The sequence below is a fragment of the Artemia sp. Qi Xiang Cuo genome, chromosome 4 (genome assembly GCF_049724085.1).
Source record: "Artemia sp. Qi Xiang Cuo chromosome 4, ASM4972408v1, whole genome shotgun sequence".
NCBI lineage: Eukaryota > Metazoa > Arthropoda > Branchiopoda > Anostraca > Artemiidae > Artemia > Artemia sp. Qi Xiang Cuo.
In genome coordinates, this window is record NC_142797.1 from 32,946,806 (window position 1) to 32,961,586 (window position 14,781).

The window sequence follows — 14,781 nt, forward strand, 5'->3', positions numbered from 1 at the left end:
GCTCAGATTATCACCCTCTACTGTCCCCAATGAAGTTCCTACTTCCTTCAAAATGTTCTTACTTTTTCTTATCAAATTTAAGGAATCCTGCTTTTTGTTTTGCCTCAGCTAAATACCAAAGAACACGATTTTTGGCAAATAATTTAAGGCGTTTTTTGGCACAATTAACACAAACTCTCTTTCATTACAGCTCTAGAAAGTGCGATCAAACCATTTGTATTGGTTCTTTATTGTTTACTTATTTACTTTTTTTAATGTCATTAAACAGATAATGTTGTTAAACCTACAACTATCTTTAACCAGTTCTTCTGGAAAACATCTATAATATGTTCCTGACCCTTCCAACGAGCCCCATGTTTTATGGCCATACTTGACCACTGTCATTACCGTGACTTCTAGTATCTTAATCTTAGTTCTAAGACTTCTTGTTCTTCCAAACTGTAAGAAAACACCAGCTATATCATGGTTTCAGTCATGATACTGCATGCCTGCATCATATTTTGCAGTTGTAACCTAGAAAAGAGTCTTTACTGCATCCTTCATTCTTACTGATATTGTTACCTAGAGAAGTAAAAGTGTCCGATCAATTTTATCATTATCTAACACCACTTCTTAATTCTAATTTATCCCCATGTTAAGTTACTTAGTCTTCCTGATATTAGTTTCTAACGTATTCTAGAAATCTGTACTCTTAAAACTTTCAAAATACATTCATTTTTGGCTAATATTTTTATATACACTTAAATCATCAGAGGAACCTAAGTCTTGAGACTCTTAGCTTCCCATCTAATACCTTGCTTTCCCATCACCTTTACTACGTTCCTAAGAACAAAGTGGATAAAAAAACAAAACAAAATCATATGAACAGTGAAGAACAAAATCCTTCTGATTCGGCAATGAACCGACTACTAATTTCGTAAGCTAACTTAACCGGAGCAATATTATGCTCGGACATAGCATTTATTACTTTAACCACCTTATCTGGTATCACAGTCAACGGAATAACGCCGACATTGTGTAGAGCAATGCGTCTCCAACGTATTTCGTTTCCCAAACCCATAATATACAATGGATGTTCCTAGAAACTAGGTGAGGGGTCATTAGAACACAAATTAAAACTTCTAGTGCATTGAAGCTTATAATAAAAAATTTAATGGACACCCTTGGTGTCCCCTTTTAAAAACGTAAATCTATCGCGTTTTTTTCTTTTTTGTTGTGTAGTTATTGTGCTTGTGTACTTATGTTAAGAATTTAATTTTGTTTTATATGTCATTTTCCATATTTCTCTTTTCTTTTTCTTCTTTGATACTCCTTTTAATCAAATTAAAAAGGTCAAAACCGAAGGAAGAATAACCTTCGAGCCCTTCAGCGTCTCATATACCTCCAGCTTAAAGTGGCATCCTATCAAGAGTTTAAGGTAGCCATTTATAATGAGAACAGTCAGGAGGTCCAAAATGTGCTTCCAAGAACAACATGATAAAGGACCACAAATTATGAAAATAGCCAATACTTAAAACAAAGGTGCCAAATCCGTCAAGTAAAGAGCCCTGAATGAAAGGTAAGTAAGGAGTTCTACATATGCCCGGGTCTGTAAAATAAAAAATATGCTGTCGTACCAAGGTCATCTTACGGGAGGGAGTTAGAAACTTGTACAAATTAGTGTACAAATGGTACATTTTTAAGCACCTGAAGGTAACGCAATTCATCTCTGCGTTCAATCACTGTAATCTAGAATGTTACCCAATGGTTCCAAACGACAATGAAACGTAATGACACAGTCTTTAAATACTAGCTGCAGCAATAGCTGTAATATAGTAGGCTGAATCATAGCCCATAGTAGCCTAAAAAATTGATAAAACATGTAATCAAATAAATTTTCAAATGGAAACGAATCGTCATTTAACATTGAATCAAATATTTCGTGGTTACGAACTATAAGTAAAGAGTGACTCGGCCCAATAGTAACCAAAACTCTAAGAAAAGAGATATTGATAACAATTAATACATAAAAAGAATTGGCTTTTGATGCTGATTCCAAATATATAAAGATAATTAAGTTTAATTCACGAATCAAAACCTACGAGCCTGAGAAAATTTACCTCATTTTCAAAAAGGAGGGGAAATACACCCAAACAATCCAGCGACTCCAAAGAAAATTACGCCATCAGATTCAGCATATCAGAGAATCCTCCTGTCGAGACTTCAAGCTCCTATCAACAAAAATGTGGAGTTTGTATGTTTTGTCTGAAGAAAGATCACAGATACATGTTAATTTATTATTATTATTTTTTCAGGGGTGATCGTATTGAACCAATCTTTCTAGAAGATCTAGAAGCTAGATCACAGATACATGTTTATTTTTTTATTATTCTTTTCCAGGGGTGAACGTATTCAACCAATCGTTCAGGAGGATCGAGAGAGGGTTCATTCAAACAGAGATAAAAAGTTTTAGTGCCTTTTTTAAGGGGTCAAAAAGGTTGGACGGGAAAAGCCACCCCTCTCACGCGCCTTTTCCCTAAAAGACATCTGATCGAATTTCGAGTGGCCATTTGATTCAGCATAGTTGAAAGGTCCTGAAACTATGCCTCTGGGGATGACGTCATGGCTCCCCACAGCCTCTGGAGTAAAGGCTGTAATTCACACAATTTGCCCGTTGTCTTCATACATTATTTGTTATTGGGAAATATACGGAGAAATCTTCGAAGAAAATTCTCCGCAGGGTTAGTTTTCCAGGGGAGGGGGATATTCAAAGGGGGCGATGGGGTTGTTTCTTCGAATTTATTTAAGGAGTTTTTTTTATTAGATTCCCTTTATTTCCTTAATTTAACATATGGGGAGAGTTTTCCAGGGACGAAATGTCCAGAGGAAATTTTCCTAGTGTGAGTTTCCACCAGGAGAGGGGATTTTCAAGGAATCATATAAGAATTATTTTTATATATATTACTGTCTCTTTTTCTCCTCAATTTTACATGTGGGGATAATTTTCTAAAGAGGTATTGTCCGGGGGAAATTTTTCTGAGGGGATTTACTGCGGGGCGGGGACATCTCACGGGGGGAGGGGAGGGGAAGATTTTCCGTGGGATGAAAATTTTCTTTCGCGAATTTTCCAGGAGAAATTTGCGAAATTCATATAGGGGTTTCTTTTTGTTTGTGTTACTTTCTCTTTAGTTGTTCCGTTTTACAAGTGAGGAGAATGTTCCAGGGGGAATTGTCCGGGCGAAATTTTCAGCGCGTAAGGAATTGTCTGAGGAGATTTTTCCGCGGGAGGAACTTTCTATGGGGTGTGGGGGGGGGGATTCTGAGGAAAATGGTCTATGGAGGGGCGGGGGATTTCGGCATGATTTGAAAAATGAGCAGAGATAAATAAAAAAATTCAAACGAAAGCAAGGAGAATTTTCCAGTGGAAATCGTCTGGGCAAATGTTCTGAGGGAAATTTTTAGCGAGAAGGGAATTGTCTGGGGGAAATTTATTCGGCAGGCATTTTACTTGGGAAATTTTCCGCTGGAGGAATTTTTTGTCGAGTGGGGAGTTTTCCAAGGGTAATTTTCTACTGAGGGGAAGGGAGATTTCCTGGAATTATTAAAAAAAAAAGTCCAAAATTACATAAGAAAAATTTGTTTGTTCAACTGAAAGTCAGGGGCAACATTAAATCTTTAAAAGAACAGAAATTAATCCATATATGAAGGGGGCTGTCCCTTCCTCAACACTCGCAATTTCCACTAAAGGTTGACTTTTTATCACAATTCTGTAAGAAACACTGCTCAAACACAAGGGCCGTTGAATTTGAATGATACGTACTTTTAAAGAACTTTAAGACTTTAGCAAAGACTTTCTACGACAAGTTGTACATTTCCTGAAAGCTGTTTTTTCAATGAATTAACAATCATGAAAGCGATATCCAGGATCTGAACTCCTTTTTTTAGTTTAAAGAGTGTAATTCTCAATTAAACCCTTTTCAACTGACTTTGTTCCTTTTTTTGACAGAGAGAAATTGCCATAGATTTGAAATTGTGCTCAGCAAACGGAATCGATCAAACAAGAAACACGTAGTTTAAAAAAAAGTACAAAAATTACATTCATGTAGGTGTAGAAACACCAATAAAAGCATAAAAGATACAAAGTAACCAGACATATCATTTTCATTTACCCTTTCGTACTCTTCAGCATCCACCGGACATTGATTGTTCTGATGATGATCAGTAGGATGCAGCAATTTCCAAGAATATAGTTCTGTTACAACAGTTGTCCATTCTGAAAGAAGTTGAAGACCTCTCAAAGCCAATTCGGTAAGTTCTCTCTTTTCCTCGGGAGTCAGTGTTTCTTTGTATGTTGTTGTTACCTGCAAAAAGATAGCATAAAATTTAATCACATTATTACTCAAGAAGTAAATTTTGGTTCAGACTAAAACCCAAGAAAAAAAAAGAAGAAAAATGGGAAAACATCAAGAAATGCGAATGGAATACAGCCTACTACCGCAAGTGCTAAGTATACAAGAGCAAGAAAAAAAAAAAAGAAAACCGAAAAAGAAAAAGGGTATTCTCATCCCAAAACGAATCCAGGAAAGTTTTTTTTCGTTTGATTCCGTGTTCTCCCACGGCCTTTCCTATGCTCCTGTAACTTTACTGTAACCCCTGATTTAATATGAAACCAGAAACTAGCCTTATTTCCTACCTTATCCGCAGTAGTGTTATTCTCATACATAGGACTAATCACTTTAATATGTTTGTCTGGTATACCATAGAAGTATAAGACCTTCACTAAAGCTCTTGTATCTGCTGAACCCAACACTTGCTCATAATGCATAAAACTGAGAACTAAAGATGTTTGATGCCTCAGGCACTTCTCCTTTGTTAACCTAAGAGTGAAAATTTGGTCGACATATCCTAAACCCTTCCTAAAACCGCACTGCTCTTCTCTTAAAATTTGTCTACAGCAGCTCTAAGTCTAAAAAGTATCACCATTCTAAGTAATTTGCTATCGACAGGAGCCAGGCCAATGCTTCTATAATTACCACACTCCTTCTTATCACCTCTCCAATGCAGGGGTTTAATTTGAGTTTTCCTACAATCACTTTCTTCAAAAATTATATTCAAAATCTTCAGTAACTTATTCCTAACCTCATAACTACCATATTTAAAGAAAATCATTTACAACACCATCAGCACGTGGGGCCTGATTATTCTGTAATCCTTTTAGTACTGTCACTAATTCTTCCTCACAAAATATATCTTCCTTCACTTCTATAATGTCACAAACTTTTCATTTTCTTTTATATCTTTTCCTGTAGCTCTATCCCGGTTTAGCACATTCTCAAAATGATTAACCCATCTCTCTTAAACTCTTTCCTCATCACTAAGAGAGGCCCCGTTCCTATCTTTAACTGCGACAAGTCCAAATTGACTACTCCCTCTCAATTTAACAACATGCCAGTACAATATTTCACTGTTATGCCGTCTAGCTGCATCTTCCAGATCCTCAGCAGTTTTATCCATTGCATCCACTTCACACCTCATTAGTTCATATTTTAATGCTTTCTCCACTTCCTTTACATTCCTTTTGTTTTCATATGATCTATCACTCCGATAACTATTGTACAAGCCCCTTCTCCTCTCTATTAAACATAGTATTTTCACTAATATTCTTAGCCGCATTCCTAAATTTCTTCTCTAAGACACCATCAGTAACTTCCCAAATTATTTTCCTAAACTTATTTCATCCATCTTCTAAATTGTCAATTTTTAAAATCTCCAGTCTAGTATTCATCTGTTCCGGGAAAGTTCTCAAATTCTCATCCTGGAGTCTCCCAACATCATAACTTCCCAGAAGGTAGTTACCCTTCCAAAATATCAGCTTTAAATTAATCATAGATACTACTAGATAGTGATCTTTACTTCAACATCAATAACAGCACTCCTATATATACTAGTACATTCTATTAATCCTGTCAGTCTTCGGTTTACCATAACATAATCAATAAGGTTAGTTGTCTGACTATATGTGAATACTATGTTAACTTATGAACCATTTTATGACCAAATATTGCATTGGTTGTAAGTAGATTGTTATACCTACAAAATTGTAACAGTCTGTAGCCATTACTGTTTTCTTTTCCTATACCAAATTTACCAAGGTTAAGATACCATCTATTCCTATTTCTAACGACCTGGGCGTTAAAATCTCCTAATGAAAACACCACATTTCTACCTGGAAACCTGTCCATTTGCTCCTGTAACAGTAAGTAAAATTCGTCCGAGTCACTACTATCTCCGTCAGTCAGTTCTATAGGGGTATATGCTACTACTACTGATACCCTGTCCTTTTTAGTGCAGGGTATCAATGCACAAAATGAGCAATTAACATTCTATTAACAATACCTTCCCAACCAAAACAGGACTTGGCAGCTTCCTTATTCAACTTGAGCACTACTCCCTGTTTATGTGCCCAATCCTTCTTGCCTGAGTAAAAAAATTCCATATCACCTAATTTCATGTTTCCTACCCTGGGATATGAGTTTCTGAAACTCCTAATAAGTCAAGTTTGAAGAGTTAGAATTCATTAGTCAGAATGTCTATACGATAGTCTACTATCGTATCATGTAGCTCATCGAAACTTGTTCCCAAGACTTCTATGGTGTCCTCTGCTTTTTTCGTCTTTTTTATGTCTTTAATGCAACAAATTTTTGTCTTTTTCCAAAAAAAAGTGTCTTAGTAATACAAATTTTGTCACAATGCAGAGGCATTTGAATCCAGGACACTTGTTAATATACCACCTCCATCTTACACTGTGTAAAGATTCTGCTTAGGCCATCTCTCATGAAATTTCTAAATCTGGCCACACGTTTTAGCTGCTAATTGAAAAAAAAAAAAAAAAAAAAAAAAAAAAAAAATGTAATGAAATTACAGTATGATGTAATTATAAAGAAAAACAGTATATATTGAAGATGATGAAAGAATGTACACACTAAAGCAATAAAAATACGTCTGCGTGACGTTACACCCCAGAAATTTTTTGGGAGAGTGGGGAACCCCCAGGATGAGGAAAGATGCTTTTGAAAAGACAAGTATGGGGTGGAGTTTTTTTTATTACAATGTTTGTTTTTTTTATCGTAAATTACCCAGCTAGAGGGAATTTTAAATTATTTTCAAATTAAAAGAACCTTGGTTTTTATGACTTTAATTATTGGCTTCTTTAGAGCAAAGAATTGGAACAAAGTATGTTTATGACAAGAATATGATCAATAAAGATTATTGCGGTCTAATATCTGACACCTTAAAAATCGAACAACAAAACTAGCTTAGATAAAATGTTGTTGATGCTGTATTTCATCAGTTGTTAATACTTACAACCTTTTTACAATATATAACAACGAATATTTATTTTCTGTTTATATAAAGCATGTTAAAGATATTAATTTCAGCTATGCACTAGAAATATTATTAATGCCTCCAGTCGTTTTTCCGGCACCTGTTGTTTGGACCCAACTTTTTCTTCTTCTCGTCTTCTGATAAGTCTTAGCAAGGAGTCGCCCCATATCTAAGCAGCTATGCCTGTCAACGTATTCTGACGGCATTGTTCTTTAACTATGTCAGAAATAATGGACTTTTTGAATAGCTTGGTGACTGATTCACAAAAATGTTTGAATACCCAAGTAAACTATAACATACTTTCATTAATTTTTTTTTGTAAGTTTAGCTTCTTCTTATAATATAAACCCTCGAACTAACAGTCTAACCTAAACTCTATGGTGTGGCTAGATAATTTAGTACTAGTTATTTGGGGGTCACTTTCTTTAATGATCATCCACAAAAATTATTACGTACTTCTTAGAAATACGCTTTCTAGAAAATTATTATTCTTAAGCTCAGTTTTTACCTCATATTTTATTACCCATTTGCTTTAGTTTAGCTCACTTCATCCTTCATTCCGATTAATATATTCCTATCCAAGATAAGTTTTTACAAACAAGTCGATTTGTTCAATTGATTAGGCAGATTAGTCTTGATCATTTTCGTAATATCTACCCCAAGCTGAATAGTTTCTGTTTGGAAGTCCGTTATTTATCTGCATACTATTTAAAAAATAGTAGCTTTATTCTAGCTTTCTAGTAGTATTCCAGCTTTAATTATTTTCTATTTTTACGGTGTAAGTGTTTAAACTAGGGCCCGACCGATATTATCCGGTCGATATGAGGCCCAGTGTCATTATCGGATATCGAGAAAGAAGTATCGGTTATCGGCCGATATATATTTTATGGTATGCACTACTTTTCCAGAAGATGGCACCAGATTTCCTTAGGTAATTATTCTTGTTCTGTCATTGGGGGTGGGGCCACCAGCTAAGTCTGGCCATGGTGGAGAGAATAGCAGAGATGAGTCTCAAAGTATATTTGTTGTAAATACTTGTCAATACATACCCGGTGCAACAATGTTCTAAATGTATGGCTACTTCAAGAACGTACATCTTCTACCAAAACGACTAAAAAGAATACAATGAACCTTGCATTTCTGTTTAATGAATTTTCACTTGCATGGAAGAGATCCAAGATTGAATCGGTTAAAATCATGATATCCAGTCAGGGGCGGAGCTAGGGGTGGGAGGAGGTTTCAAGCTGTCACTGTCGTATGCCAAAACCTTGGAAAATTTAGCTATTTACCATGGAAATTTAGCTTATGTCGGCATAATGGAAATATTTTGTCAACACATTCTTTAAACTCCTCCTCCAAACTTAAAACTCTAGCTGCAGCCCTGTATCCAGTGACTTCAAGAATGTCCCACTATTGAAATTTGGATTTGAATAATCGATTTCGATATATATCTTACACTTCTTTCAATAAAATTTTCACGTATTTGTGTTTATGTAACTAAACAGACTTTTTTTTATTATTTGTCACTTCCACAAATATCCGCCATTTCTTTCGTGTGCTCAGAAGCTGCTGATCAGAAAATGTAAAGAAAAATCAAACAATCCCTGTAAATGGCTTAATTTTGGAACTCAAAGTGAATTATTGAGGCTTTTCTTTGGTGTGTATTAGACCAAGGAAAAACGTGTGAGTTTGAATATGGGCAGAGAATGAGGGGTCTAAACTTTAGGTAAGGTTTTTTTTTTCTGGAGGGGAATTTATCAGCAAATTATATCGGTGTGATACCGATATATCGGTATCGGACCCCAAAAATCCATATCGGTCGGGCCCTAGTTTAAACGTACAATACAAGTTCTAATAATGCAATCAGCTATTAATTTATTTGCGAGAGGTCATGTTTCATGGATAATTTGCCAGATGGTTAAATTGTGGTATTAATTACGCTATTTGCTAAAAAGAAAAACTTAAGATTTCATTTTCAGTCCCAATTCTTTTGTTTCAATTGCTATGTTCCATTTGAATGAGTTGCCGTTATTTCCATCCTTTTTCAACAGGGACCGCTATTAGAAGCATCTTTTTATTTTCCGTTCTTCTTTTACCTTTTCTTGAAGATCAAAAGCGTTTCTTAGTGACATTATTTTCTAATTGTTTTGTGGGAACAACACCTTGGTTTTGTCTGTATTCGCTAGTGAGATACACTGCAATAAGTGTCAAGGGGCTGACAACTTTATTGCTGTGGTATACATCATCTTGCACATGTTGATTTTTTTCTTCAATAATAGCAAAAATTGAGTTCGGTTTTACGTTCTGGAGCAAAGTAATCGAGCATTAGCTTAAACATATACTACATTTTGAAAGTAACAACACTGATTTAGTGTCAAAAATACAGAATAAAGCCGACTTTAAGCAGAAACGGCATATTTCTGAGGCCCTTTTTAAGAAATATTTCCTTTTTTTGGAATAATTATTTCTTAGGACATGTCATTTTAATAGTATTGATTGGTCGACAATTACAGCATTTAATCGATGGAAGAGAGGCAAACCAATCCCAGAACACTTCACACTGCCCAAGTAATGTAAATCCAATTTATTTTCTTTCTTCTCCTTTAATAATAAATATATAAAAGAAAAATATCAACGAAAAGTTAAAGAATGGTGTTAAAACTTAAAATAAATAGAAAGTTGGCTTCATATGTGAAGCCAGGCTTAGAACGAACATACTTTCCCACGAATGAAGAAATCAAGCCTAGAGGGACCATAAACTATGATAGTAATTAATGATCCTAATAATCATTTGATTAAAAAGATTATAGTGAAGCACTACGGAAAGAAAAAAAACGAATCAACTTCTACACTAACTTCCACCAAAATGAAGGAACCACACTCAAATGAATGCATGTGAAAAACGGCGTCTCATTACTCTAACACTGAGCACTAACACTGAGCAATGATAATTGACCAATGATAATTGACATCATTGACAATTGAATGATTGATAAATGATTGATTAGTTTTTTTTTTTTTTTTTTTTTTTTATCAAGTATGGAGTTTGGATTCCATACCCATGGGTATGTACAGTAAATATTTTGCGTCCTTATAGTGGCGCACTCAGATTTTTTCCCTGTCTCTCATTGTCATCATGTGGGATGCACCTGAATATAAATACATACAAAAGTAAATTACAAAAACAAAACTCTCTGAAACTACACAGTCAAGAGTGAGGGTGGGCCTTATAACTCACTAAGTCTTGATTTAAACGTGATTTTTATTGATAAGAAGGTATTGTTTCAATAATCTTCTTCTTTGGTTTAAACATTTAGATAAGTCAGAATACTAACAAAACTTTACAAAATATATAGGTTATTATGCATCTTTTCTAAGTTCAGCATCAAAGTTTTACATAAACTGCATCATAAGAAACAAATCAATTACATTAAACAACAAAAATAAGAGATTATTATTGCACTCCTCACCTCATTGCTATGCCTTGCAAGCTCGCTGGTAAATTTCATATTCTCTTCTCGAATTTGTGGCAAATGTATCATCAAATTAGATTGAGGGCTCTCAGATCCAGGTGCACAAAGGGGCCATTTTGACATGTCGTAGTTCTTGGATCTCTTTACGTAATTGAACGGGGCAATTTGCATATCCCCAAAAAGAGGAACAACCTCTAAATTCTAGAATTGAATAAGAAGAGTACATCAGGGAGGTAACATTTCACAAAAATTATTTTGTTAAAACTATTTAGTTTTAGATGATAAAAATTTTGAGCCTCTTCTGAATTAATTTGAGTTTTTGTTTTCTTTTTTTACTTGCTTCTTATGAAGATCTTTATTGATTATCTTTTTTCACACCTGGCCAAATTATGTCTTTAAACTTCATATAAAATTAGACTAGGCAAAAGAAAAAAATTGATTCAAATAACGGAATTTTCCTTTATTTCCTGTATATAGGCTACGCAGGAGTGTGCTTGAGGGGGAGTGGAGGGTATAACAGACAAAAATCCACATCTATTCAAATTACATAAAGAATAGAAGACAATTCTCTTGATTTGGTGGGCTAGGGAGGGGGGGGGGGACGGGAGCAGCCACCTAAATAACTACCCGTATATATGTGCGTTACTCTGTAGGTTTCTCTTTCACTCAATTTATACAACTCACCTTAAAGATACGATCGATTCTATCCAGACGTATCCTCTTTTTTTGGTCAAGTTTGTAAATGCTAATACCAGCAACGTCAGAATCGAGAAGAAATAGGGCAAAGCCGATCACTTTGACAAGCATGTGCTTTTCCTCGGGCAACAGATACATCCTCGATTCAAACATCTGAACACAAGCATTTAATACGTCACAGATCAGCTCTTCGAATCTAAAATAAGACAATATTTCAGAGACTGGTAAAGCTTTGGAGATAATAATAATAATAAAAAAAAACTTCAGAGGCTCATTTGATTCATAGACCATGTCGATGATATAAAGACTTTGTGTGTTCAATCAGTTCATCACCAAATAATTGAATGTACCTGACTACGATTGGACTTAAAATACTAGGCTTAATGTCGACAATAAAATACTTTTCGACAAGTATATTTTAACAAATCTGACTCCCACAAAATATTGCTAAAATCTGTCCCAGAGCTTAGGAGAGAGAAGGAGCATATACAGATTGAATGCTTTTTAATATCAGGGGGAGAAGCACAATTTAAATAAAAAGACCAAAATTAATCCTTGCCATACCTACATACAGGGGGGGGAGGGGGAGGTGACCCTCTCATATTGGTCCGATACACCCTTCAGCTGGAAAACCTAAAAAAATTATATTTTGAAATAGTAGTTCTTTTGTCTTTTGACCCCTCCCCCCTCCTGCTCCAGGGAAAATACTCACTAATAGAAAGCATTTTTAAAAATATAACATGTAAAAAATGATGCATGAGTTGATTATCTTTAGTTTTCCGGCCTGGTCTTTTGACAACACAAAATTAAGTCTTCTTGGTCGACAGAGGACAAGCAATTTAAAAACTGAAATAAAAACGGCCAAAATATAATTATTTAAATAGTCAACTCAATTGGAATATTTGGCAATCTCAGTTTCTCCTTTTTTGGACTTAATTCATTTCGAAAATTTATTTTAGTATTTAAAGAACCAGAACATCTTTCCTGGAAATTTAAAAATGATTACGGATAAGACCTTCTCGGCAAAAGAAAGAATGAAAGAGACGTTCCTCTTACATATAATTTACGCTAACTCATGGGATATGGTCTATTGAAACAGAATCATCAACTAATTAGAATCTGCTTAGCAATAATAAATTATAATCAAACGGCGAAAATGTAACAACTTGATCATCCATAAACAATTTTTAGGGAGAGGACCTAAAATATCAAAAATGGTGTTTTTGCCTCAATTTCTCGATTTTTCTGAAAGGACGAGGGAGAAAGACCTGTTGCTCTAATATTAGACACTGAGAGATTATTTCTACAGTATTTTTAAGCAAATTCCAATTTAATACGTAATTTTTCGTTCAAATTAATCTATTTCCCCCTTTTTTAATCAAAAATAATTCGAGCATGGGAGAGAGTATAATGCTAAATACCGTGTTGAACTATATAGCTCGATCAATGGCTGTCGGAATAAAGAAGGAAGTGTTTTAAAAACGAGCTGTGGAATTTTTTGATAGACTCGATCTTAAAGGCAAAAGAACTGTTAACCAAGGAGGCCAAAACTGGTGATCGATTTACGAAATGCATGCAAGATGAGGATAATTTAGTGGATATTGCTAAGATGCTTGCACGATGCGCTAAAGAAAGAGTAAAACTCCCCAAGTTCGCTATATTTGATCCCCAAGAAGTACCGCCCAGTGGGGCAGAAGTAGGTGCATGTGTAATATCGTCGGTGAATGAAATGCGACGGCAGTTCTCAGGTTTTCTCGAGCGTTATAACCAAGTTCCACTCCCATGGCCGCCCGGCAATTCTGTAATTAACGGAAGCCAACCTAATCCCACCCCAGATAGACATTCTCTACTACCTTATTCCGTAGTTCCGAAGAGCCCGCCCCCCATTAACACGCCAGAAGAACGAAAACAATTTTTTACGAGCATGTGCGGAGAAGATTTATCGGTCGATGATGTTGAATTGAAAAGAAACCAATCTGAATGGCGGCTTGTTGTTAAAACGAAGGACAAGGTAGACAGCATTACTTATTCTATCAACCAGAAATCACAAAGTATAGAAGCTAAGGTGAAATCCCCAGTTTTTATAGGCCTGATCAAAAACATCCCAACCACATATAATGCTGACACGGTGAAAGCCTGTGTTTCAGGTTGCGAAAGGGCAGAGCGGTGTGGTGCTAGTCGAACCTACATGTTGTACTTTTCCTCCCGTTATCATCTAGATATGGCTATGAAAAGCCCACCAAAGCTAGATTTTGAACGTTTACCAATTGAAGAATTTGTGTACGTCCCAAAACGGTGCTATAATTGCCAAAAATTTGGTCACGTTTCAGCCGCGTGCTCTTCTCCCCAGATTTGTCCACGTTGCGGTGTCCAAGGCCATACGTCGAATGCTAGTAAACCATGCACGGAACCAATTGGATGCGCAAAATGTAAGTCGACAAAACATACATGTCAGTCATTTCGATACCCTGAGATGAAAAAACAAATTGGAAAACCAAAAAGCTCCGATGATTGAACAGAATACTAGGATTGTCAGTATGAGGTGCTTAACTATAAACATTAACGGTGGGTTCGTTCAAAAGTCTTCAGTTCTTGATGAGCTCGTGTCAAAACATGACGCGATTTGCTTACAAGAGTATCTTTTAAGGGAGTTAAGCATTAGTCTTTTGAAGACTAAAGAATGGTTCACCTGCTATGCAATTCCAGCTAAGCGAAATAATGCTGGTGGTAGACCTTTGAGAGGTTTTGCGACTTACATGAATTACGATCTACATCCAGTGCTTGTAAAATCCAGTGAATACTTTCTTGCTGCTAAAGTTGATAATGTGTTTATCTATAATATTCATTTGCCCACTGAATACCATAATGATACGTCCGAGCGCCTTTTTGCTCTTGCCTGTGAAAAGTTATGCAGAAGTATTTCGAGTATTATCTCTAGTAATTCTGTATGTCTAATAGTTGGAGATTTTAAGTGTAACCTGACTGCTCCATCTGCCCGTTCTTCTCTGATTGGTGAAATTTTTGATAATCATTTGAATGTTGTTGACAAAGATAAAAATTTCACATACATTCACAATTCCTCGTCGACCTCCAACATAGACCATGTTGTCGCTTCTCCATTTTTAGATGTCTCACAACCGAAGGTTCTTTGTGATTACTTAATATCTGATAACTTGCCCGTATCGTTTTCTTTTTCACCAAATAAACCTTCTCATATACCTACCAATCACCCAAAAACACCAAATCC

General features: G+C 35.5%; 1 protein-coding gene across 2 annotated transcripts in view; it reads right to left on the minus strand.

Annotated features, from left to right (window-relative positions):
• Cyfip (Cytoplasmic FMR1-interacting protein Sra-1) overlaps nucleotides 1-14,781 on the minus strand; it is a 176,248-nt gene that overhangs the window by 63,926 nt on the left and 97,541 nt on the right. For both annotated transcript variants that reach the window (XM_089088237.1, XM_089088236.1), the window contains exons 6-8: nucleotides 11,523-11,730; nucleotides 10,836-11,039; nucleotides 4,149-4,340 (exon numbers count right to left, since the gene is read on the minus strand). In XM_089088237.1, coding sequence (XP_088944363.1) covers nucleotides 4,149-4,340; nucleotides 10,836-11,039; nucleotides 11,523-11,730 — 604 coding nt within the window. The remainder of the gene's footprint in view (nucleotides 1-4,148; nucleotides 4,341-10,835; nucleotides 11,040-11,522; nucleotides 11,731-14,781) is intronic.